This window comes from Hemitrygon akajei, chromosome 7 (assembly GCF_048418815.1).
Source record: "Hemitrygon akajei chromosome 7, sHemAka1.3, whole genome shotgun sequence".
In the NCBI taxonomy this organism is placed as follows: domain Eukaryota; kingdom Metazoa; phylum Chordata; class Chondrichthyes; order Myliobatiformes; family Dasyatidae; genus Hemitrygon; species Hemitrygon akajei.
The window spans coordinates 126,782,950-126,809,599 of NC_133130.1; the positions used below are offsets into that span (position 1 = coordinate 126,782,950).

Here is a 26,650-nt window from a genome sequence, read left to right on the forward strand (position 1 = left end):
AGGCATCTGTGTTGGCAGTCCAGTCTAGCTTCTCGTCTAACTGTACTCCCAGATACTTGTAGGTCTTAACCTGCTCCACACATTCTCCATTAATGATCACTGGCTCCATATGAGGCCTAGATCTCCTAAAGTCCACCACCATCTCCTTGGTCTTGGTGATATTGAGACGCAGGTAGTTTGAGCTGCACCATATCACAAAGTCCTGTATCAGTTTCCTATACTCCTCCTCCTGTCCATTCCTGACACACCCCACTATGGCCGTGTCATCAGCGAACTTCTGCACATGGCAGAGTCCTGTAATCCACAACCAGCTCCTTTGTTTTTGCGATTTTGAGGGAGATGTTGTTTTCTTGACACTACTGTGTCAGAGTGATGACTTATTCTCTGAAGGCTGCCTCATTATTATTTGAGATTAGGCCAATCAGTGTTGTGTCATCAGCAAATTTAATTAGCATTTTGGAGCTGTGGGTGGTGACATAGTCATGGCTGTACAGAGAGTAAAGGAGGTGGCTTAGTACACAGCCCTGAGGAGCATTTGTGTTGATGATCAGAGGGTTGGAGGTGACGGAGCCCACTCTTACCATCTGCTGGCGATCTGAGAAGAAGTCCAGGGTCCAGCTGCACAAGGCAGAGTGAAGGCTGAGGTCTCTGAGCTTCTTGTCGAGCCTGGAGGGAATTATGGTGTTAAATGCTGAACTGTAGTCCAAGAACAGCATTCTCACATAAGCATCCTTCTCCAGATGTGTAAGTATGGTGTGTAGAGCAGTGGCTATTTGTGTTATCTGTCAATTGGTTGTGATGGTAGGTGAATTATAGGGGGTCCAGTGTGGGTGGTAGCAAGCTGCAGGTGGAATAGGAGCAGGAGTCGGCCATCAGGTCCATCGAGACTGCTCCACCATTCAATAAGATCGTGCCTGATGTGGCCATGGACTCATTTCCACCTACCTGCCTTTTCCCCATAACCCTTAATTCCCCGACAATGCAAAAGTCTTTCCAAACCTGTCTTAAATATATTTACTGAGGTAGCCTCCACTGCTTCATTGGGCAGAGAATTCCACAGATTCACCACTCTCTGGGAAAAGCAGTTCCTCCTTACCTCTGTCCTAAATCTACTCACCCAAACCTTAACGCTATGTCCCCTGGTTCTAGTCTCACCTACCAGTGGAAGCGACTTCCCTGCCTCTATTTTATCTATCCCTTTCATAATCTTAAATGTTTCTATAAGATGTCCTCTCATTCTTCTGAATTCCAGCGAATACAGACCCAGGTGACTCTCCTCATAAACTAACCCCCTCATCTCTGGAATCAACTTGGTGAACCTCCTCTGTACCACCTCCAAAACTAGTATAAGCTTCCTCAAGTAAAGAGACCAGAACTGTACGCAGTACTCCAGGTGCAGCCTCACCTGTACCCTGCACAGTTGCAGCATAAACTCCCTGTTCTTAAATTTCATCCCTCTGGCAATGAAGGCCAACATTCAATTTGCCTTCTTGATAGCCTGCTGCACCTGCAGACCAACCTTTGTTGATTCATGCACAGGCACTCCCAAGTCCCTCAGCACTGCTTTTTTACCATTTTTTACCATTTAAATAATAATCTGCTCTTTCATTTTTCCTTCCAAAGTGGATGACCTTGCATGCACCAACATTTTACACCATCTGCCTGACCCTTGCCCACTCACTTAACCTTCTCCCTCCCTTCCCCTTCCCTTTGCCATTCTCCCTTCTCCCTCCCTTCCCCTTCCCTTCACCATCCTCCCTTCTCCCTTCTCCCTCCCTTCCCCTTCCCTTCTCCCTTCCCACTTTCTTCTCCTGACCTTGCCATAGTTCCCGATTAGACCTGTGGGTAGCCTGCCCTGGGACTGGAGGCCTACCTGTGTATGTGTGTTTGAGTTAGTGGGTGAGAGGGTGGGAAAGGGGCTTGTTTAGCTGTTGTTGCTGTTTGTGTTGTTCTTCTGAACATTGTAGACTGCTATGTTTGTATCAGAATGTGTGGTGACACTTGCGGACAACCTCCAGTACATCTTTGAGTGTGTTGGTTGTTAATGCAAATGACGCAGTTCACTGTATGTTTTGAAATACATGTGATAAAGAAATCTGAATCTCCCCTGTGGCCCCTGGCCCTTGTAATCTTGGTCCTGTTGAAGAATTGGTGCTGTTGTGTAAAGTACTAGAAAATGTAGGTGATTGTGTGTTCATAGGGAGCTTGGCTGCAGAGTTGACAGTATTAATTGACTTTTGTTTGTCATAAAGTCGTAGAAATATACAGCACCAAAACAGGCACTTTGACCCATCTGGCCTGTGCTGAACCATTTACTCTGCCTACTCCCATCGACCTGCACCGGGACCATAGCCCTCCATACCCCTGCCATCCATCTACCCATCCAAACTTCGCTTAAATGTTAAAGTTGAGCTTGCATGCATCACTTGTGCTGGCAGCTGATTCCACTCTCTCACAACCCTCTGAGTGGAGAAGTTTCCCCTCATGTTCCCTTAAACATTTCATCTTTCATCCTTAATCCATGACCCCTGGTTTTAGTCCCACCCAACCTCAGTGGAAAAAGCCTGCTTGCATTTACCCTGTCCATACCTCTCGTGATTTTGTACACCTCGATCAAATCTCCCCTCAATCTTCTACCTTCCAAGGATAAAGTCCTAACCTGTTCAATCTTCAATAACTCAGGTCCTCCAGACCTGGCAACATCCTTGTAAATTTCCTCTGTGCTCTTTCAATCTTATTGACATCTTTCCTGTAGGCAGGTGACCAAAACTGCTCAAAATGCTCTAAATTAGGCCTCATCAAAGTCTTGTACAACTACAACATAACACCTCATCTCCTGTACTCAGTACTATGATTTATGAAGACCAATGTGCCAAAAGCTTTCTTTACCACCGTATCTACCTGCGACACCACTTTCAACAAATTATGGACCTGTATTCCCAGATCCCTTTGTGACTGAATAAAAAAATTAAAATGCATTTCATTGCCTCTGTATAATAAAGTTGTTTATAACCTGAGCAGCATTTTAATAGAGAAATTAAGCTTGTGTGTGTTCTCCCTCCTGATGCACCATCAATAACTCTGAGACGTGGGTTAAGGTAGGCTTTTATTGGCTGGAAGAAAGTACAAGCAGCAAGTGACCATCACACAACATCCTGGAGACTGAGGAAGGGTCTGTGGGAGGAGCCACAGGAGCAGTCAGCAGGGGGGGGGCGTGTCCAGACAGGTATATGTAGTTCACCACACCTCCCCACCCCCTGCACTCGGGAATACATGTGGATTGAACAAATGCACCAATTTCCCTTTTTCTATTTTACAGTGACGAGGTTCAAATGAAGACGGCTCACAACAAAGTCAATGGACAGCCAAAGCGTTTATCCAGGATGGATAGCCGGCTAAGCTCAGCTTCTATTTCCCATGGTGCTACAGTCAGTCCCACCAGACAGTCGAACGTCAAAAAGGTGTCGGGTGTGGGCGGGACCACTTACGAGATCTCAGTGTGAACAGCCATCAGCCACGGCAGCTGGGAAGTGGGACACACTGTGAAGACTGTCACAGCAGCTCTGTGTGTTCTTGTCCAACCAGCTGCAGCCTTATTTCTTCAGAGGTAGTAAAATCAAATCAAAAAAAAAGTGGTTTCAATCCAGGGGCTGGCCCACCACAAACTTTTTTGCTTTTTATTCTTTTTGCTCTTCTGCACTATCAAGTGACATTTTAGCATCTTGTAAAAGAGGTATGGTTTTTATTGAAACCACTATTGTGTATTTGCCTATCCATGGGAATCTTGTGTAAAAGTTTGTGCAGTGTTGGATTAGTATTAACCTGGACCTCTGCAATGATTTTCTGGTGAAGTTTGTCTGCCCTGCCATTCAAACTTTGACAAATACAGTTTGACGAATGAGAAATACCTTTTATTTTGTGTTAATGGATGTTGGCACAAATGTGAGGCTCAAAACTTGCCAATTCCTTTCCTTCTGTGGAAGGAAATGAAGCTCATGCATCAGCCAAAAGATCTTTTAAAACTCTCATCTCAAATATGAGACTACATGACATTAGACAACTCTGTGTGTGTGTGTGTGTGTGTGTGTGTGTGCGCGCGCGCACGCGTGTGTATGTGTATGTTTGCGCGCGCATGTGTGTGTGTATGTGTATGTGTGCGCCTGAGTGTCTAGTAGGGCTTGTATATAAGTCCAAATGGGAGTGTATTCCTTCAGGGCACGAGACTCTCAAAGCTTTAAGGATAAGATTCTTTAATAATCGTATGACTTGTCAGTAATCAAAAGTTGACATTGATGGTCTTATAGATACCTACGAGAAGAGTGAGCACAGCTTCTGGGATAAAGATGAAAGAACTGCTTTTCTCGTGTACGTAAGTCTGGTGAACCCATCTGTCGATGGGTTAGGGTATCAGAAATCAGGTCATCTCTGCACTGCCACTAACAGTTGAACATGGGGCTCGTGTACCTGTGATTCACCAACATGGCAAATTTTTTGATTGCTGCCATGGTTTTAATGCGCCAGTGAGGTGAGCCGACTTCACCATACAGGCAGACAGAAGTCCAATTAGCCACGTATCCGTCCCTGCGTCTTGTGACAATGTCGATGCCAGACTGAGAACAAGGTTTCTTCTTCTCCCTGCTTGTCCGGGATTGGCTGGAGGTAGGTCACACCAATAAGGAAGGAACCAATTAAATCCAGTGTCACTTATTTCCTATGCGATGTCTTGCATATTATTTCTTGGTTGCCAGCATGTAACTCAAATGTATGTTTGCCGGGCATTTTTATGCTGAAGAGACACATTGTGACATTAACCACTTAAGTGGACCTTGGTTTACCAATGCCAAAGGAAGGTGGTGAGCTGTACTTGCACCAACTTGCGGGTATTACCATTTTCTGTTTTTAATCCAGATTGGTTTGATATTTTTGATCCTTTTAACTTAATTACTAAAGCAGGTCTGAGATTGAACAATCAAACGGTTTTTTGTGTGGAATAAAATTGTAAGTGTGTCAGATTTTATTATTTTAGGTAAAATGCAGCCATTTTGTATTCTAGTATTATTTAATTCAGTTAGGAAGCTCTGCAGTAGCCATTAGGCTGAGTTTCCAAGATCCCTAAACTCAATATTAACAATCTGTTCCCAGTTATCTTGAAGAAGGGACTAAAAATTGTTAAAAGGGCTTGAGGCTAACATGGTCACCTCCTGGGCATGTTCGACATTCAAGCCTACTTTAAGAATGTGAGCACACAGATCTACGTTGCCAGACCACTACTGAGGGAGGGTGGCATTGTTGGAAGTACCATCAACTATTAACCCAGCACTGTTGGATGTAAAAGGTCGTGTGGGATTATTTTGACCTGGACCAGGGAAAATAGTGCCCTGGGGGTACAGTCAATATGCACCTCTCACTCAACATTACTTCCTGAACCAGTCAGCGTGCCATGGAGTCATAGAAAAGTGCAGCGCAGAAACAGGCCCTTCGACCCATTTAGCCAATGCCAAACCATTTAAACTGCCTACTCCCACTGGCCCGCACTGGAACCATAGCCCTTCATATCCCTGAATTCCACATACCTACCTAAACTTCTCTTAAACATCAAAATTGAGCTGGCATGCACCAACTGTGCTTGTGGTTCATTCCACACTCTAATTACCCTCTGAAGAAGCTTCCCCTCATGTTCCCCTTAAACTTTTCACCTTTCACCCATGACCTCTAGTTGTAAAGAAGTTTGCATTTGAGTCATTTCTAAATCATTTCAAAGTGTTTTTGGATATCACATGAAAAGCAATATAGAAATTATTGTCTGAATTCAAAATTAACATTTAGCTAATAACGCTTCTTGTTAGGGACCCTAGAGACCCAAGCATCCACTCCACAATAGTTCATTTAGATCAGGGAATGTATTGAGTACACAACCTGAAATTCTTACTCTTCACAAACATCCATAAAAACAGAAAACCTCAAAAAATGAATGACAGTAAAAGTTCAAACCCAAACCCTCTCCCCCCCTCCCATGCACAAGTAGCAGCAAAGCATCAGCCCTCCCTCACAATCCCATTTTCCTAGTTCTTCATCACAAAGCAAAATAGGGATTTATTTTCTAATATTTTGATGGGGTCAGCTACAGTCCATAAATTCAAGTCTTAGTTTATCCTCCAGTTTCATCTCACTGATTTCTGGTTTTTATTGTGTAACCGTTGCTCCTGTGGTTCTGTCTCTGGCTCCACCTAATCTTGGTTCATCTCTGTAATTTTGGATAGGAATGGGGATGACCCTTTAGTCCCTAGGGCCTGTTTCATGGTTCATTGGATGATCTAACTCAACTGACCCATATCCCTTGACCTGACGATAATCATTCTCTGTAGAAGGGAGTACCGTATTGCTGCCACACACATTTCCTATCTTTATTTGCAAAAGACGCATCTTAATTTTGTACCCCCACCAATGAAAGTAGCTTCTACCAGATCTGCACTTTGCAGTACATAGAAAACTCATTAAATCCCCCTTTCTAAATTCTAGCAAATATCATTTAATACTGCTATTAAGTAATCTCTCTTCATTATTAAACTCTTGGTTTAGATATTGTTCTGATAGATTTGTGTCACACTTCATCCAAGGCTAATTTCTTTCCATACTTACTTACTTACTGCCAGTTATGCTGTGGCGTTTAGGGCAGCAATGAAGATTCTCCATCTCTGTACAGAAGGATTGCTGTGTCCATAACAATTTTTTTGGACCGGTCAGGGTTGTAAGCTCTGAGCTGAACCCCCGAACCTGAAGGACCAGTTGACCACTCTGAGTCTGGCCTCTACCCTTTGACCTGTTTGGCATGGGTGACCCTACCAAGAGCCAAGCCATAAAGCCCTGACTCCTGCCAACATAGCTCTCCAAGTCATTGAGGCACGCAAGCTTCCAAACCCAATGACAAGGGTGTGGTCCTCTTGGAGGTTTTTTCCAAAGTTGTGCCCATAATCACTCTAAATGCAATTAACTGCACATTATATAGATGTAGCCAAATTCATGTATTCTTTTTCCCAGATACAAAGACTAAATAGAACATAGAACAGTACAGCACAGGACAGGCCATTCAGCCCATGAATCTGTGCCAATTTTGATGCCAGTTTATACTAAATGTCTTGTTTTATCATCCATTTCCCATCATTCCTTTCATGTTTATTTTATTTTGGGATACAGCACAGTAACAGACCTTTCTGACCCAATGGACCCAGTTACAGCCGTGTGACCAATTAACCTACAAACACATATCTCTGTGCAATGTGGGAGGAAACCCGCACAGTCCTGGGGAGAACATGCAAACTGCTTACCGACAGCATTGGGAATTGAGACTGTGTTACTGCTGCTGTAATAGTGTTATGTTAATTATTGTTGTGTCTGTCTAAAAGCCTCTTAAATTCCACCAAATTGCATGCTTCCACTAACATCCCTGGCAATCCATTCCAGTCACCTACCACTCTCTGTAAATAGAAACTTGCCCCTCACATCACCTTTAAATCCAGCTCCCTCACCCCCACCCCCTCTAACTTCAAGAGCATGTCCTCTGGTGTTTGACATTTGTACCCTGGGAACAGATTTTGACTATCTACCCTATCTATACCTCTCATGATTTAAAAAAAATAGCTCTGTAACAGGGATTTCCAACCTTTTTTATGCCATGGACCAATGCCATTACGAAGGGGTCTGTGGACCCCAGGTTGTGAACTCCTGCTCTATAAGGTCTCCCGTCAGCCTCTGATGCTCCAAGAAGAACCCAAGGTTGTCCAAACTGTCCGAAACCTCATACTCTCTGATTTAAGCAAGACCTGATAACCTTTGTCAGACAACATTCTGAAGGAACTAAGTCCCAGCTACTGGGGTCAAATTTGGCCATCCCTTTGACACATGGAATTTCTGTTTGGGGAGTTTGTTAACCTGTACGGCATGGCGGCAGTTTTGGCTGAATGTGACCATTGCCCACGTGAATCTTAGGACAGGGTCCCACAGCAGGGACTGATTTGGGTGGATCTGCTGGCCAAGGGGTGGCTTTTTCCGGCAGACTGCTTGTGCTTTGGCTGCCAAATCGGAACATTGCCCAAATTACTTTCAGCAAGTCAGACAAAATCTATGGAAATGAATAAACAGTCAACGTTTCAGGCTGAGACCTTTCTTCAGGACTGGAAAGGAACTGGGAAGATGCCAAGACGGCACAGTAGCGTAGTGGTTAACACAACATTTTACAGTACCAGTGACCTGGGTTCAATTCCTGTGTCTGTAAAAGTTTGTACGTTCTCCACGTGACTGCACGAGTTTTCTCCGCATGCTCTGGTTTCCTTCCACAGTTCAAAGACGTACTGGTGGTCGGTTAATTGAGCATTGTAAATTGACCTGTAATTAGACTAGGATTAAATCAGGGCTTCAAAGGGCCAGAAGGACCTATTCCATGCTGAATCTCAAGAAATAAATTAAAAGATGAAAATGTGGGGAGGGAGGAGGACAAGCTAGAAGGTGATGGGTGAAACCAGGTGAGTGGGGGTGGGGGGAGTGAAGTAAGAAGCCATGAGACCCAAAATGTCAACTGATTATTCATTTCCATAGACGCTGCCTGACCTGACTTCCCTCCAGCATTCTGTGTGTGTTACTCTGGATTTCCCACAGCATCTCCTGTGTTTAAACAGTTTCAGAATAAAATCAGAATCTGGTTTATTATCACTTTTGTGTCATGAAATCTGTTGTTTTGCAGCAGCAGCACAATGCAATGCATAAAAATCACTGCAAGTTAGAATAAATATTTTTAAATAAGTACAGTAGTACAGAAAAAGAGAGGAAGAGGGTGAGGTAGTGTTCACTTATTAGCTTTACTGCATCTTTTCCACAATCCTTCCTATTGTTGACTTCTGATTGACTTCAGAAATGGTAAGACAAGGGAACACACACCATTCCTCATCGAGGGATCAGAAGTGGAAAGAGCGAGCAATTTCAAGTTCCTGGGTGTCAACATCTCTGAGAATCTAACCTAGTCCCAACATATTGATGTAGTTACAAAGAATGCACAACAGCATCTGTGTTTCATTTGGAGTTTGAAGAGATATGCTATGTCATCAAAGACACTCACGTCTTTCTACAGATGTACTGTGGAGAGCATTCTAACTGGCTGCATCACCATCTGGTATGGAGGGGCACTGCACAGGATCAAAATAAGCTGCAGAGAGTTAGAAAACTTAGCTCCATCATGAACATGCACTCACTGACTCAGGAACAGCTTTTATACACACACACTGTAATTAGTATTTTTTTACGATTATGTTTTACAATGTACCGCTGCCTCAGGGACAACATACACTGGTGATATTAAACCTGATTCTGATTCTGATAATAGTGCTGCTCATGTTATTCTATTCCAAGTGTAGTCTATTCCAAGTTTAGCTGCAAAGCAATTTCCTTAATGTTCCGTTCACCACTGTTCATATTTTAGAAGTTTAATCTCTGCAGTGTCTGGCCTTTGTTTCAGAGTACACTGTTCATTTAGACAGGGCTCTATTTTGTCCTTTTTTCTGGGTTCAGAGTAATAGATCTGTCTTTGTGAGGTTGATCTTGAAGGCAGAGATTAATGACAGAATTGGGTTGACTTGTTCTCTGATCTTGGCGATTTACTGCAAACATTTTGTCTCCATGTGAGGAGACGTTGTCAGTGCGCTGTTGATTCAGCAGTACACTGCACACTAACGACGTCTCTTTGCATGGTGACAAAACGTTTACAAATAAATTGCCAAGATCAGAGAACAACTCAGCCCAACCATCAACCACCTGAGCTACACGTCTTACAAATTATTTCCAACGGCAGTATTGTTAGCAGTCTGGAGGAACAGAGGGACCTTGGAGTCCACATCCCTCAAAGTTGCTGCACAAGTTGATGGGGCAGTTAAGAAGGCATGCAGTGTGTTGGCCTTCATTCGTTGGGGTAATGAGTTCAAAAGCTGTGAGGTAATGTGGCAGTACCATGAAACTCTGGTTAGACCACGCTTGGAGTACTGTGTTCAGTTTTGGTCACCTCATTGTTGGAGGGATGTGGAAGCTTTAGAGAAAGTGCAGAGGAGATTCACCAGAATGATTCCTGCATTAGAGAGCATTTCTTATAAGGAAAGGTTGAGTGAGCTAGGGCTTTTCTCTTTGGAGAGAAGGAGGATAAGACGTGGCTTGATTGAAATGTACAAGATGATAAGAGGCATAGATTGAGTGGCCAGCCAGAGACGTTTTCCCAGGGTAGAAATGGTTAATGTAAGAGGGCATAATATAAGTGGTAGGTTTCATGCACAGAGAGTTGTAGGCCCAAAAAGTTGTCTGTATTTCTCTCCACAGATGCTGCCTGACCTGCATTTTGTGCGTGTTACTGTAGACATTGGACTCCCTTCACAAAGTAACTACATCATGTTACAAGATCTAATGCTATCATTTGAACATTGCAGCTCAGTTGAAAGTATTGCCATTGTTCTGCTTCGTCTGTAAAGCTTGCTATTTTACATCCCAGAACAGTGGCTTATGCAAAATCTCCTCAAACCTGAGTACCAGTCCTCATGAAAACCTCACTTAGACAGGTTTATAAGAGGTGCCTTGTTATTGAAATGGTCCATCTAAATGGGTAGCATGGTGATGTAGTGGTTAACACAACGCTAGTACCAGCCCCTAGGGTCCAATCCTCCCCTCCGGCTGTAAGGTGTTTGTGCGTTCTCCCTGTGACTGCGAGGGTTTCTTCCAGGTACTTCAATTTCCTCCCACAGTCCAAAGACGTACTGGTTGGTAGAATAATTGGTTACTATAAATTGTCATGTGAATGAGCTCAGGTTAAGTCGGGGGATTGCTGGGTGGCATGGCTCAAAGAGCCGGAAGGACCTATTCTGTACTGGAACTCAATCAATAGATAGATAGAAAGAAAAGAAATTGTCCAACAAGTTGTTAGGCTACAGTCAGTCTTACAAGCAGATCAGTTCATATTGAGCTGATGTTATGACCAAATTTCTATGAAACACTTAATATTTTCAATGAATGAAGACAGGAAGAATATCATTACTGCTCCAGATATCAGACAAGTCACCATTTTGCTAATTTTCCTACAATTAAAAAAATAACATAATAGAACCAGTTGAATTCACAGCCAGTGGGTCAATCCACAGTCAATCATGAATAGTAGTGGATAATTAAACGGGGGTGGCAGCTACAAGAACGTTCCCTATCCTCTGCATTCTTCTTTTTGCCAGATTTCTTCATTGTCTCAACCTGCTTATTTACTGCCAGTTACACCGCTGGTGTTTAGGGCAGCAATGAAGGTCCTCCATCTCTGGCATAGTTCATGGCTTCCTTCACCATGTCAGTAGCTTCCTCCCAGTCCGCTGTCATATAAATCCTGGATGGAGACTCAGGAATTCCGTCACCATAAGACACAGGAACAGAATTAGCCATTCAGCCTTCATGGCTGATCCTGGATCCCACTCAACCACATACACCTGCCATCTTGCCATATCCTTTCATGCCCTGACCAATCAGGAAACTATTAACCTCAGCTTTAAATATACCCACGGACTTGGCCTCCACCACAGTCTGTGGCAGAGCAGATTCACTGCTCTGTGGCTAAAATGAAATTCTCCTTACCTCTGTTCTAAAAGGTCGCCCCTCATTTTTGAGACTGTGCCCTCTAGTTCAGGATACCCCACCATGGGAAACATCCTCTCCACATCCACCTTTTCTAGTCCTTTCAACATTTGGTAGGTTTCAATGAGATGCCCCCCCACCCCCCACATTTTTCAAAATTCCAGTGAGGACAAGCCTGAGGCTGTCAAACACTCGCCATATGTTAACCCCTTCATTCCCAGAATCATTCTTGTGAACCTCCTCTGGACTCTCTCCAATGACAGTATGTCATTTCTGAGATACGGGGCCCAAAACTGTTGACAATACTCAAAGTGTGGCCTGACTATAAAAGTTCAGTATTATCTCCTTGCTTTTATATTCTTTTCATTTGAAGTGAATGCCAACATTGTATTTGCCTTATTTACCACAGACTCAACCTGTAAATTAACCTTCTGGGAGTCTTGCTCGAAGACTCCTCCATCCCTCTGCTCCTCTGATGTTTGAACCTTCCCCCCATTTAAATAATAGTCCACACTGTTGTTCCTTTCACCAAAATGCATTATCGTACATTTCCTAACACTGTATTCCATTTGCCACTTTTTTTCCTCCTCCTTCCAATTTGTCTAAGTCCTGCTGCAATCACATCACCACCTACCCCTCTACCTATCTTCATATCATCCACAAACTTTGCCACAAAATCATCAATTCCGTTGTCCAAATCATTGACAAACAATATCACACACAGATGTAGAAGAATTCTTCACTGCTGTTTCCATAACAATTTTGTTTTACCAGTCTGAGTTGTTAGCCCTGTGCTGAAACGCTGAACCCGGAGGACCAGTGGACCACTCTTAGTCTGGCCTCTACCCTTTGACTTGTTTGGCATGGGTGACCCTACCAAGAGCCAAAGGGTAAGGCCCTGACTCCAGGTCACTGAGATACACAAGCCTCCAAACAATAAGAAGATTGTCATCCTCTTGGAGGTCGGTGATGCATGTTCACACTAAAAACAAGAATAAAGCCTTTGCAGCCATGCTCCACCAGAAGTGCTGAACAGATGATCCACCTGAAATTCCTCCACATACAGAAGCTGGTCTCCAGGCTGTTCAGGGTGATATCAATACACCACTGTAGACAGCAAATGTTTTGGGACTAGACAACATTCCAGCTGAAATTAGGAAGATTTGCGCTCCAGAATTAGCTATGTCTCTCTCGAAGCTATTCTGATAGAGTTATGATACTGCTATGAACTTGGCAATGTTGAAAAGAATTCCAAAGGGCATTCTGTTCAAATCCCTTCCCACTGATCAGGCCACTCTCAATCGTCAGTAAAGTGATGATAGTTCAAACAGCAATCACCCACTGAGCAATCACCTGTTTGAGCTTCACCAACAACACTGAGCTCCAGACCTCCACCTAGGTCCGAATGTGGAGTGAAGTAAAAGTGGTGGCACTTGATATAGAGGCAGAACTTGAAGAGGTGCAACATCAAGCTAAAGTCAGCGGGCCTTAGTGAACACACTGCAATGGCTGGAGTTGTTTCCTTCCAAAAGGGTTAACAGTTGCAGTTCAAAGTAAATTTTATTATCAGAGTACATATTTATCACCATACTGAGATTCATTTTCTTATGGGAATACCTCAGCAAATCTATAGAATAGTAACTGTAATAGAATCAATGTAAGACCATCCAACTAGGGCATTCAGCCAGAGTGCAGAAGACAAATAAACTGCGCAAATGTAAATAATTAGCAATAAATATCGAGATCTTGAGATGAAGTGTCCTTGAAAGTGAGTCCATTGGTTGTGGGATGAGTTCAATGGATGTCCAAGTGAGTGTACATCCCCATTTGTTCAAAAGCCTGATGGTTGAGGGGTGATAACTGTTCCTGAACCTGGTGGTGTGAGTCCTGAGGCTCTTGTACCTTCTTCCTAATGGCAGCAGTGGGAAGAGAGCATGGCCTGGGTGGTGTGGGATCCCCAATGATGGATGCTGCTTTCCTATGACTGTGTTTCATGTAGATGTTTTTGATGGTTGGGAGGGCTTTACCTGTGTGGACAGAGCCATATCCACTTCTTTTTGTAGGATTTATATGCTGATATACACTCTACTGATTCATCACCACCTTTGATTCAGCCCACAAGAGTGGTGTCATCATCTATACAAATTTTTCTGAAGGTGTCCTAAAGCCAACCATCTTTAGCTGTTTGATCAATGAATCTCCTTTCATCATTGGACCAGGAGTAGAGATACTATTTTCAATTCCATTGCAACTCCACAGAGAATAAGACTATAAGACGTAGGAGCAGATTTAGGCCATTCAGCCCATTTAAGTCCGCTTCACCATTTAATCATGGCTGATATTTAATTTCCTCTTCAAACCCATTCTCTTGCCTTTTCTCCCCATAACCTTTGACATCCTTACTAATTAAGTACCTATTGACCCCTGCTTTAATATACCCAGTGACTTGTGGCCTGCACATGTATCTATGACAATGAATTCCACACATTCGCCACCCTCTACCTAAAGAAATACCTCTTCACCTCTGTTCTAAAGGAACATCCTTCTATCCTGAGGCTGTTCCCTCTACTTCCAGACTCTCCCACTAATGGAAACATTCTTTGACCTTCCATTCTATCTAGGCCATTCATTATTTGATAGGTTTCAATGCCCCTCATTCTTCTAAGCTTCTGTTAGTACAGGCTCTGAGCGATCAAACATGCCTCAAATATTAACCCTTTCATTCCCAGGAATTTTCCTCTGTAGCCTCTCAAATGCCAGCACACCCTTTCTTAGATTTGGGATGAAGCAGCTCATATCAGCAAGTAGTTAGCTCCTTTAGGCGGTGACCATTTTCAACAAGAGAGGGACTGTCCAACTGCTGTTAGTGTCAAGCCTTTTACCATGTTCTTTCACCATCAACAATGAAGGTCCTCCATTTTTTGCAGTGTTCAGGACTTCCTTCATTTTGTCAGTAGCTCAATTTTCACTACTATCAGTCATGCAAGTTCCAGGTGGAGAATCGGGAACACTGTCACACACAGATGTAGAAGGATTCTTCATTACTGTTTCCATAAACAATTTTATTTTACCAGTCAGGGTTGTTAGCCTAGAGCTGAACCCCCTCCCTCCACCCCAAAACTGGAGCACCAATGGACCACTCTTAGTCTGGCCTCAACCCTTTGACCTTTTTGGCATGAGTGACCCTACCAAGAGCCAAAGCACAAGGCCCTGACTCCAGCCAACATACTCTCTGAGTCATGAGGCACGCACAGCTCCAAACCCAACAACAAGGTTACGGTCCTCTTGGAAGTTCACAGCACTTCAGAGGCAGTTTATTCTGTGGAAAGGCTTTGGAGTATTAGGAAATTGTCTCATTTCCTAATATTCAAAAGCCTTTCATCCATATACAATTCAGGACTGTTACAGAATATGTACTGTATCTATATGAGCATAGCTCCACAAGTTGTCACGGTTGTTCATAATAAGAATACCCATTTCATTGACACCCCATCCAGCAGTGTAGACATTCATTCTCCTCATCACCAACATGCCGTAACTGCAGTGTGGGACATTGTTCCTCCTCACTTAGGCTGGCAGTGCCTCCCGAAGCTGCAGGCATGTGCGTGGCAATATTCCCACTTGTGCTCCCTCCTCCAAGTCACGACCACCCCCAAAATCAGCTTTCATATCACCAGCATATGTCAGGAATTTTGTTAACTTTGCAGCAGCAGTAAAATGCAATACATGATGAACATGTAAAAAACTGAATTACCCTAATACATATGTATATTAATTAGTTAAAATAATTAGTGCAAAAACAGAAATAAATTTTAACAAGTATTGAGGTAGTGTTCATGGTTTCAGTGTCCATTCAGAAATTGGATGGCGGGGGGGAAGAAGCTGTTCCTGAATCACTGAGTGTGTGTCTTCAGGTTTCTGTAGCTCTTTCCTGACAGTAACAATGAGAAGAGGGCATGTCCTGGGTAATGGGGGTCCTTAATGATGGACGCTGTCTTTCTGAGGCACTGCTCCTTGAAGATGTCCTGGATACTATGGGGGCTAGTGCCCGTGACAGAGCTGACTATGTTTACAACTCTCTGCAACTCACTTTGATCCTATGCAGTAACTCCCCCCCATATACCAGACGGTGATGCAGCCAGTCAGAATGCTCTCCAGGGTACATCTGTAGAGGTTTTTGAATGTTTTAGGTGACAAACCAAATCTTCTCAAACGCCTAATGAAATATAGCCACTGTCTTGCTTTCTTTATAGCTGCATCGATATGTTGCAACCAGGTTGGGTCCTCGGAGATATTGACACCCAGGAACTTGAAATTTTTCACTAACCCCTCTATGAGGATTGATTTGTGTTCCCTCCTACTACCCTTTCTGAAATCCACAAACAGCTCTATCTTCAATCTTCTCTGACATGAGAACATTGCATTGTTAGTCTAAAACATGGAACGCCCCACCCAACGTTGCGGGAGCACCTCCCCTGAAGGTCGAGAAGCTGACACATCCACCCCTTCACAGGGGAATTACTGATGGGGTGAAGAAGTGTGGGCATCGGGGGGAAATTAATAAATTAAAAAGTCCTCTTAAACATGTTTCTTTAAAAGCACAGGATCTCTGCAGTGCCCTTTTCTTCATGTGGCATTATATAATATGCCTATCACCAGTGTCCTAAATGTTTGAAATTCCTCCTCATTATGCATCTGGGTATTATTTTAAACTAAATTGCACAAAGTTATTTTCAAATTTGCAATGCTCAGCAGTTCGTAGTCTTATTGAATTATCTGAGAGTCAAGCTATGATTAATATGCCTGTGTCTGAAGTACATTTATAGTCCTGCTACTGCCTCCACTCCCCAATCACTACATTCCTGTCCCAGAACCAGCAGACAGCAAGGAATGTATTGCAAAACAATGCTTCAAATCGGCAATCTCACATCATAGTTAAACCATTTCTCCCGATAGTGTGCAAAAGCCCACAGACTGAGAGCTGCCCACACAGTCTGTGGGTTCAGCACAACAAGCTGAATTTCCCACCCACCTATCATCTTTCTGAAATCCTCCCCCCACCTTTTCACTCTGGCATCTTTCCCCTTCCTTTCCAGTCCCGATGAGGAGTCTCGGCCTGAAACCGTACTGTTTATTTGTTTCTGTAGACGTTGCCTGACTACTGAATTCCTCCCGCGTTTTGTGTGCGTTGCTCTAGAATTCCAGAATCTGCAGAACCACTTGTGTTTAAACCAAATCTCTTCTTGTTGGAACATTGTCAAAATATCAAATAGAGTTTTTCATTCTTGCATCTGTAGCTCTCTTTAGAAAATGGCACTACTCCAATCCTGTGTATAAACAGCCACTTCTAATGAAGGAGTTTTGAGTCATTGAGCACTACACAACAGAAACAAACCATTCAGCCCATCGAGAATATTCTTCATGGTTTTATTGGCCTGAATCCAGACAATAGCCCTCCATACCCCTCACATCTAATGTACTTACCCAAACTTCTCTCAGAAGTCGCAAACCAACCCCCATCCTCCATTTCCACTGGCAGCTCATTCCACACTCATATTACTCTTTAAATGAAGAAATTCCCTCAGATTCCCATTAAATATTTGACTTTTCACCCTTAACCTATGACCTCCAGTTTTAGTTTCACACAACCTTGGAGAAAAGCCTGCGTGCATTTATCTTATCTCTACCCCACATCATTTTGTATACCTCTATCAAACCTTCCCTCATTCTCCTAAACTGCATGGAATAAAGTCACAACCCATTCAGCCTTTCCCTATAACTCATGTCCCCAAGTGTTGGCAACATCCTTGTAAAGTCTCTCTGTACTCTTTCAATCTTATCAATATTTTTCCTGTAGGTAGGTGACCAGAACTGTACACAATATTCCAAATTAGGCCTCACCAAATCTTATACAACTTTAGCATAACACCCCAGCTCCTTCACTCATTACTTTGATTTATGAAGACCATTGTGCCAGAAGCTCTCTAGGACTGTTACAACACTTTATCATGGTAATTTCTTTAAAAGTCTGCAAATATATAAGAAGCTTCCTCTTGTAAAGAATATTCCCTTGAAAAGAGTTTTACAGTTCTCCAGATTTGCACCATTTTTCTAAGACCTTTGAGAACAATGCACTCCATTCCATGGTGTACACACAACTTTAGGCTTTCCCCAGTTACCTTCTGTGTGGAAAACTTGGGTTGATTGGTGTAGGTCTCCAGATGTGGAGAGGGATGGGACATAAACTTTGTTGCTGGAACTTGCAATTTGCAAATTTGCAAATTTTCTTTTTGCTCTTGACTCTGAAAGCTTTTGCACAAGAAATCTTGAATTCTAGTTGATCTACATTTGTCCTGCTTATATATTTAGTAACCACTGAGTTAGCAAGCTGTAGGTTCCAATCGCACTGCTATGCTTAGCACACAATAAAGACTGATGTAACAGGGATACTGCCAAGGTCACCTTTGGGATAAGATGTTGAAACCCTTGAAAAATGATAGGGGACTGATCAATACTCTCTGTTATGGTGCTCGTGTTCAGGGCAGTAAAATGTTCTTCCATCTCTGGTGGTGTACAGGACATCCTTCATTGTGTCATGAGCTTCCTTTCAGTTTTCATTACGGTCAGTCATGCAAGTCCCATACCGTCATACTCAGATGTAGAAGGATCCTTCATTGCTGTTTCTGTAACAGTTTTGTTTTACCAGTCAGGGTTGTTAGTCCTGAGCGAAGCCCTGATCCTGGAGAACAAGTGATCCACTCTTAGTCTGTCCTCTATCCTTTGACCTGTTTGGCGTGGGTGACCCTACCAGGAGCCAAAGCATAAAGCCCTGACTCCAGCCAGCATAGTTCTCTGGGTCATTGAAGCACACAAGCCTCTAAACCACAACAAGGTTGTGGCCCTCTTGGAGGGCACGGATGAGTGCTGTAGAACAAAGGGATCTGGGAACACAGGTCCATAATTCTTTGAAAGTGGCGTCACAGGTAGATAAGGTTGTAAAGAAAGCTTTTGGCACATCAGGCTCCATTGATCAAAGTACTGAGTACAGAGATGGGATGTTATGTTGAAGTTTTACAAGACATTGGTGAAGCCTAATTTGGAGTATTGTGTGCAGTTTTTGTCGCCTACCTATATGAAAGAAGTAAAGGAGGTTTAAAGAGGAAATTTACAAGGATGTTGCCAGGTCTGGAGCACCTGAGTTATAAGGGAAGATTGAATAGGTTAGGACTTTATTCCTTAGAATCTAGGAGAATGATGGGAGATTTAATAGAGATAGACAAAATTATGAGGGGTATAGATAGGGTAAATGCAAGCAGACTTTTTCCTTTGAGGTTGGATGAGACTACACCGAGAGGTTATGGGTTAAGGGTGAATGTTTAAGGGGAACATGAGGGGAAACTTCTTCTCTCAGAGGATGGTTAGAGTGTGGAACGAGCTGCCAGTGTAAGTGGTGCCTGGGAGCTTGGTTTCAACATTTAAGAGAAGTTTGGACAGGACCACGGATGGTCGGGGTATGGAGGGCTGTGGTTTGGGAGTAGGCAGTTTAAATCATCCGGTACGTACTGATGGGCCAAAGAGCCTGTTTGTGTGCTGTAGTTTTCTGTGACTATGAGTGGATTCCAAATGTCCTGATCAGTTTGTCACCAGTATTAGTACAGATTATATGTTTATTTAATTCATTAATATTTGTGGGGCATTATTCTGTGTGAACTGGCAGCAAATTCTACAAATGAATATCCTTTAGAATTGTCTAATTTTCTGTGAAGAATTTCAGCTTACTCTGAGGTGCTTGAAGATTATTTGTACTCGTCACACGTACACCAAAACACACAGTGAATGCAGCATTTGAGTCGATGACCAACACAGCCCGATGACCTGCTGGGCACAGCCCACAAGTGTTGCCACACTTCCAGCATCAACACAACATACCCTAGTCTCTGGGATGTGGGAGGAAACCAGAACAGCTGGAGGAAGCCCAGGCAGTCAGGGAGAGAATTTACAAACTCCTTACCAAGAATCCAACCCTGACTGCTGGCACCTTAAAGCATTGCTTTAACTGTGCTGTAGTCTCCAACGTAAATAGAATTCAATAACCTTACAATCATCTGTCCAATTAAACTCTAACCTGAAATACCTTATTTGTTTCCCCCACATTTTATGCTTTATCTCAATCAATCAATAAATAAATTTTGTATTTGATGGTAACTCGTCATCTTGGATTGGAGCCCCTGCTTTGAGTATGTTACACAGCAGGGTGTAAGTACTGTAATTGAATGTCATAAAGTGCAGTGTCAAAGTTCAGCTTGTTCAATTTATCTTAAGCAATTACAGTTTCAGTTTGGATATTATTCTACACGTTCCTTTTGTCAGTGAGATTCATTTGACCTGAAGTGTAAGCATATTAGTTCAACAGAATCTGTCTGCGGCAGCCTGTTCCGTATTGATTGGTGCATTGGCCTGCACAGAAACTTTTCCAAAGAAATGTTATGTATTTAATTGGGGGGGGGGGGGGGGAGGTGGTCACAGACCTATGAAGTGAGTGGATTTGGTTCTGTAATATCCTTTATCTGCTACCCTGACCCAGGTTGACTTAACTGCTAGAGATTCTGCTGGAAATCCAGAGTAACACACACACAACGTGCTGGAGAAACTCAGTAGATCACAAGTGGCATTTATGTAAATGAATAAACAGTCGACATAACAGGCCAAGGCTCTTCTTCAGGAAGGGGCCTGCAACGCGACTGTTTATTCCTCTCCATCGATGCTGCCTGACCTGCTGAGTTCCTCTGACATTTTGTGCGTGTTGATCATGATACATATTAATAATGATAGATCAAGCATGTTGGGCTCCAATGAGTAGTGAGATCACAAGTCCACATCAACGTTTTCTGAAACAATGTTCTCCTCCACACTGTCATTGAGCTGGTCTGCTTCCCCTCCTCAGACATGGAGGCAGATCTCCAGGCTCACTGTACATTGGCAAGAATATCTTAACAAAAATAAGAATACAAGGTGCCACATTTAAATAGTAGTGCTTTAGGCAGAGGTGCTTTTGGTAGTTCCCAAAGCTAAAGTTTCCAGGATGAGGGAATATATCACTTACGCCCTAGGACATATATGTCAAACTCAAGGCCCGTGGGCCAAATCCGGCCCGCGGTGGAATTATCTTTGGCCCGCGAGATGATATCTAATTACTATTAAAGCTGGCCCCAGTAATCGAAGCGCCTATGGCGTATGATATGGCTAATGCTGAGTTTATTCAGGTACCAAGTTTTCAGGGTTTTTAGTGTTTATTCGGCAGTCTTCTTCATAAGAAACGGAATTTGTAAAGAGAAACACTTTGTAGTTATAGCAGAGACTGAGACACATGAGAGCAGGCTGAAAAAACAGAGGCAACGAAAGCTGCGTTCGCACGCGTCCGACTGATCCGGCCTGCATGAAGCTGCATTTTGCTCAATCTGGCCCGTGACCTAAAATGAGTTTGACACCCCTGCCCTAGGACATGGAGGGATATGGGGAGAAGGCAGGAGATGGGGCTGAGAGGGAAAATGGATCAGCCATGATGAAATGCGAAGCAGATTCAATGGCCTGATTCTGCTCCCTTATGGTCTTTTGACTTCCTGAATTGATTTTAAAGTTCTCTTGCTTGTTTTTAAAGCTGTTAATTTTCTGGGACCAGAATACATCACAGAATTATCTTCACTTTATAATCCCACACAAGCTTGCAGATCTTCTTCTGCTGGTCTCTTAAATTTAAACAACCTCCCTCAAAAGATAATTGACAGGTCAGCTTGTTTGAACTACACTCCTGTACAATGGAATTCAATAGCTAAACCTGTAAGGGATGCAGACTTGGTTGACACTTTTAAACTCCAGCTCAGAACCAATTTATTCATCCTTTTAACAAACATCTTTTTGTCTTTTTTTTCATGTTTGCACTTTATCCCGTTGTAATGCAATTGGAACTACATCATCTGTATGAAAAGTGCTCCATAAGAAAACTTGTTTGTTTGTTATGTATAACGTGAGTGATTGGTATAACGTGGATGACCATGATTGGTAGCAGATTTTTCTACAGAAGTGGTTTGCCATTGCTGCCTTCTGGGCAGTGCCTTTACAAGATGGGTGAGACTAGCCGTTATCAATACCCTTCAGAGATTGTCTGCCTGGCATCATAACCAGGACTTGTGCTGTGCACCAGCTGCTCAAAAGACCATCCACCACCTGCTCCCATGGCTTCTTGTGACCCTGAACGGGGGACTAAGCAGGTGCTACGCCTTGCCCAAGGGTGACCTGCAGGCTAGTGGAAGGAAGGAGCGCCTTCAGCCTCCTTTGCTGGAGACATATTCCCACCCCACCAGCCTAGGGAACAAGGATGTTAAAAGAAAATTCTGAAGGGAGCCTACTCATTGGGAACTAAGATTGTTGACAGTTATCTTCCACTTTCCATCCAAAACCATGACCTCCACTCCTCTTCCTGATACAGAGATGGTTGGCACTGGATTCTGTCGTACTCTGACTTCTGTTTGCTTGGTGATTACGGAAGATCCAGCATATCTGATGAATGTATGTTCTACTTCTGCCCAGCACTCAAATCTTTACTCAAATTTGAGGACCCATGAGGGATGGGATATGCGCTGGACTGCTGTGGTGCTGGGGTAGAATGACAGTACATGTTGGGGCAAGTGAGTTCCCATGCCATTGATGTCCGGGTCTCAATATACAGTACCTGTACATTTCACCTATTCAACATATTTCCTTCTGTAATGCTGTTCTGCTGGGTGTAGGTGTCTCATCCAGTTGTAAAACTCCGTCCATTAATCAAAATCAGTTTCATTATCGCTGACATACAGTATTGTAGTAATTTTATGTATTACACTGTCGCTGCTGCCCCAAAAAAACCAAATTTCATGCCATATGTGAGTGATGATAAACTGATTCTGACCTGGGTCTCTATTGTGGACTGAGAGTGGGAAGGGGGCAGGGAGAGGGGAATCGTGATTGGGAAAAGGGGAAGTGAGCAGGAAGCACCAGAGAGACATTCTCTAATGATCAATAAACCAATAGTTCAGAATCAAATGACCTTGCCTGGTGTCTCAGAGATGGGTGTGTCTGCACCACTGCCAACCCCCACCCCAGCACTCCTTCTGTACCCCCGTCCCACACCCCTCCCACATCACTCCACCCTCACCATTCTCAACATCCTTTGCTCCCACCAACTTCACAAACTCACTCTCCGCTCCACATTGACAAACACAGTACTGTGCAAAAGTCTTAGGCACCCTGGCTATATATGTGTGCCTAAGACTTTTGCACAAACTGTATGTCATGATATATGTTTTGTGGCAGCAGTACAGTACAAAACAAAGATACTGTAAATAAAATAAAAAATAAATCAATGAAGTGCAGAAGGGGATTAGCGAGGTAGTGTTCACAAACCGTTACAAAATCTGATGGCAGAGGGGAAGAAGCTGCTCCCAAAACATTTCATGTGTGTCTTCAGGCTCCTGTACTTCTTCCCCAACCTCCCACAGTCCCAAAGACATGCCAGTTAATAATCGGTCATTGTAAGTTGTCCTGTGATTGGGCGAGGGTTGAATCGGGGATTGCTGGGGGCCGAGATGACCTGTTCCACGCGGTATCTCAATAAATAAAAAAATCCCCCAACAGCGTCTGCAAACTCGCTTGTGCATCCTGGCAGAGGGTCTTAAAACCTGTTGTTTGGGGGTTCAATGCATGGAACATCTAGGGTCCAGTTTGTACATCAGTTGCCATCTTTAAGTTATCAGTTCTGCAGTGTTAAACATCTGGCATTGTAAACACATTATACACCTCATAATACTCCTTCACAAATGGTGCTACGTTATCAAGGAGACCTGACTGATTCTTAATGGAATATTATGACATTTATAAGACCATAAGGCCATAATATATAGGAGCATAATTAGGCCATTTCATCATGGCTGATCCATTTCCCTCTCAGCCCCAATCTCCTGACTTACCCCTGTATACCTTCATCCCCTGACTGATCAAGAATTTATCAGCCTCTGCCTTAAATTTACCCAATGGCTTGGCTTTCACAGCAGCCTGTGACAAGGAATTCCACAGGTTCATCACTCTCTGGCTACAGAAATTCCTCCTCATCTCCATTCTAAAAGGTCTGCCCTCTTATCTGAGGCTTTGTCCTATAATGAAGATGCTTTAAGTAGTATGGCTGTTCTGAAGAATAAGAAATGGCTGCTAGTCTCTTTAAGATAAATGTACTGTCTGGGATTCAGTAAAATCAGCAATAGATTCTCCAGATAATAGAAGTGAACAAAAATTTAAATCAGTGTCCATTTTTTTAAAACTTCTTTAAAAAGAGATTACTTGTGTCAGAAACCTAAATAAGCAATTGAAAACTTCTGGTGTTTCCACATCCCAAAGAGGAAAGCTGGCCTGCAAATTGACGCTTTCTCCAGCTCTGACTGAGGCGTCAATTTATATTTTGAAGTCAGAAAGGCACGGGTGCAAATTTCCACCACAGAGGTTTGAACACGAAGGTTGTGGCCAGCACTCCAATACAGAGGGAGTGCAGCACTATCAGGTGAAATGTTAAACCAAGACCCCAACCACCAGTTCAGGTTAGAAGCAAACATTATTTAGAAGAATGGTGTGTCGTCGTCGTTCCCCCCCCCCCCCCCCCCCCGTCCCCCCCGATCGCCCTGGTGTTTACCCATCAGCCATTGCACCACTTAAATGGTCTCTCTGACTCTTGTTGGAGCTTGCTGTGTGCAAATTGTAAAAGTTCAAAGTAAATTGATTATCAGAGTACATGTGTGCCATCATATACCCCTGAGATTCCTTCTCTTGCGGGCATTCACAGTAGAAAAATGAAATACAATAGCATCAATGAAAAACAACCAATGAGGAAAATCAACCAAACTGTGCAAGTACAAGAAAACAAAATCACTGGACAACAAATTTTTTTGAAAGTGTTGCTTCCTCAGAAATTTATTTTGTTTATGATAGACCGCTTGAAACTGAACACAAATATAATTTCAGACTACTTGTATCACATAGGAATTTGGCGACACAAGAAATTAACTTTTATTGACTATAATGTGTTTAATTGCTTAACAGTGCTGACACTTTGCAACAGTTCAACTAAGCTAAAAATGTTTTGTTGATGATTTTCGTTTGTATTCAGTATCTGAGGCTTCTTGCTTAAGTGTGTAATCCAAAATTGATGGATTCCAGTGGCCTGATACCATTTCTTCATGACCGCAATGTCCTGGTGAAACCTCTCACCGTGCTCGTCCCTGACAGCTCCAAGATTGGTAGGGAAGAAGTCTAAATGGGAATGCAGAAAATGAATCTTTACTGACATGTTGCATTTCATTATTTTGTATGCTTGAAGCATGTTGTCAACCAGCTGCATATAGTTTGGTGCTCTGTAGTTGCCAAGAAAATTTTCAAACACATCCTTGAATGCCTTTCATGCGATTTTCTCCGGTCTCACTAGAAGTTCTCCTGTCATTGATGACCTGTTTGATTTGTGGACCAACAAAAATGCCTTCCTTCATCTTGGCATCAATTACTCTGACTTGAATTATGAATTGAAATAACAAATATAGGTGATTTTTTTTAATGGTGGGTGATAAGGAAATTTCAGAGTGATTTTTGATCAGCAGCCCAAAATCCATTAGATCCAAAACTACTCAGGAAGCAAAATCTTCGTTGTCCAGTGTAATTAGGTTAAAAAGTAAATAACTTAATAAATAGGTAAATAAATAATATTTAGGACATGTTGTAGAGTCCACAAATACGAGTTTGTATGTTGTGGAACCAGTTCAGTGTTGAAGTGAGTGAAGTTATCCACACTGATTCAGGAGCCTGATGGTTGAAGGGTAATAATTGTCTGTCACATTTACATCGATGCAACAGTGACAATACTTCAGAAGTATTTTGTTGTCTGTAAAGCACTTTGGGATTCCCTGAGGTTTCTGCTCCTACCCGAAGCACCAACCTTGTGTGAGAAGATGTGGGCCTGCTGATCACTTCCATGTGTTTTGCCTTTCTACTTAACCCCGACATGGCTTTGAGCACCCGCACCCCGTCCCCTATCCGCTCCAGTGAAATTGGTATGAATTGCCCAGAAAGAAACCTCCAGGGGAGAAAAACACATTGACTTTCACAGCTGAACTACATTTCTGGGAATGTGTTCTGTGTGCGTGCTTGTAAATATGTTTGCATGAGTTTATTTAAATGTAAAAAAAAAAGGAAAATTATTTATTTTCACTTGTATTTAAGCACAGAATGGCTACATTTATCTTGTAAATCTTTGATAAAGGAATATCCAGCTGTCAACTCCTCTTTCCAAGTGGACGTCTTTGTGCTGTACTGTTACTCCTGTCCCACTTAACTGAAATAAATGTTTTCTGTATTTTATGTACATCCTGGAATGGAATAGCACACAGTTTTTTCCTTGTACATCAGTTCAAATCATTAGTGAAATGAGCAAGATTTTTTTTCTTTCTGAAGACATTTGAATTGTTTTAACTGGGCGGGTAATGGATTGGTCTTTAACCAGCGTTGTCCTGCTAACAACATTCTGAAATGTTAACAGTTGTATTTTAGTTTTTGTACTTTTCACAGGTAGACCAATGGATATTAACAGCCGTCAGTTCATGCTGTTGTGTCTCTTTCCCCCCACATCCCCTGCTCGTGCGTTTCCTAGTGACTTGGATGATGTGATAATAGATGGTTAGGCAGCCACCAAAGAGCGTTGCGTTAATGTAGCAGCTTGTAACATTGTCAAAGAAAATACAAGTGGGGAAAAATGAATTGCTACACTATTTATTTCCTATAGTCAGTATTCTGTAAAGCTAAGCAATTGGAAAATGTACTTTTTGGTTGAAGGTTGTTGCTTGTTAGAGTATTTTATTATCCACTTAACCTGGTAGATGTACTCTCACTGGTAGATCTACCTGGTAGATAACTCCTTTGCAGTTATCAGTGTCGATGAGGG

The 26,650-nt window shown here is 42.8% G+C and overlaps 1 protein-coding gene across 1 annotated transcript in view; it reads left to right on the forward strand.

Moving 5' to 3' along the window:
• Positions 1-26,084, forward strand: part of zdhhc8b (zDHHC palmitoyltransferase 8b) — a 336,369-nt gene extending 310,285 nt beyond the window's left edge. Inside the window, exon 11 of the mRNA XM_073051911.1 lies at positions 3,320-26,084. Coding sequence (XP_072908012.1) covers positions 3,320-3,503 — 184 coding nt within the window. The 3' untranslated portion in view covers positions 3,504-26,084. The remainder of the gene's footprint in view (positions 1-3,319) is intronic.
• The last annotated feature ends 566 nt before the right edge of the window (positions 26,085-26,650 follow it).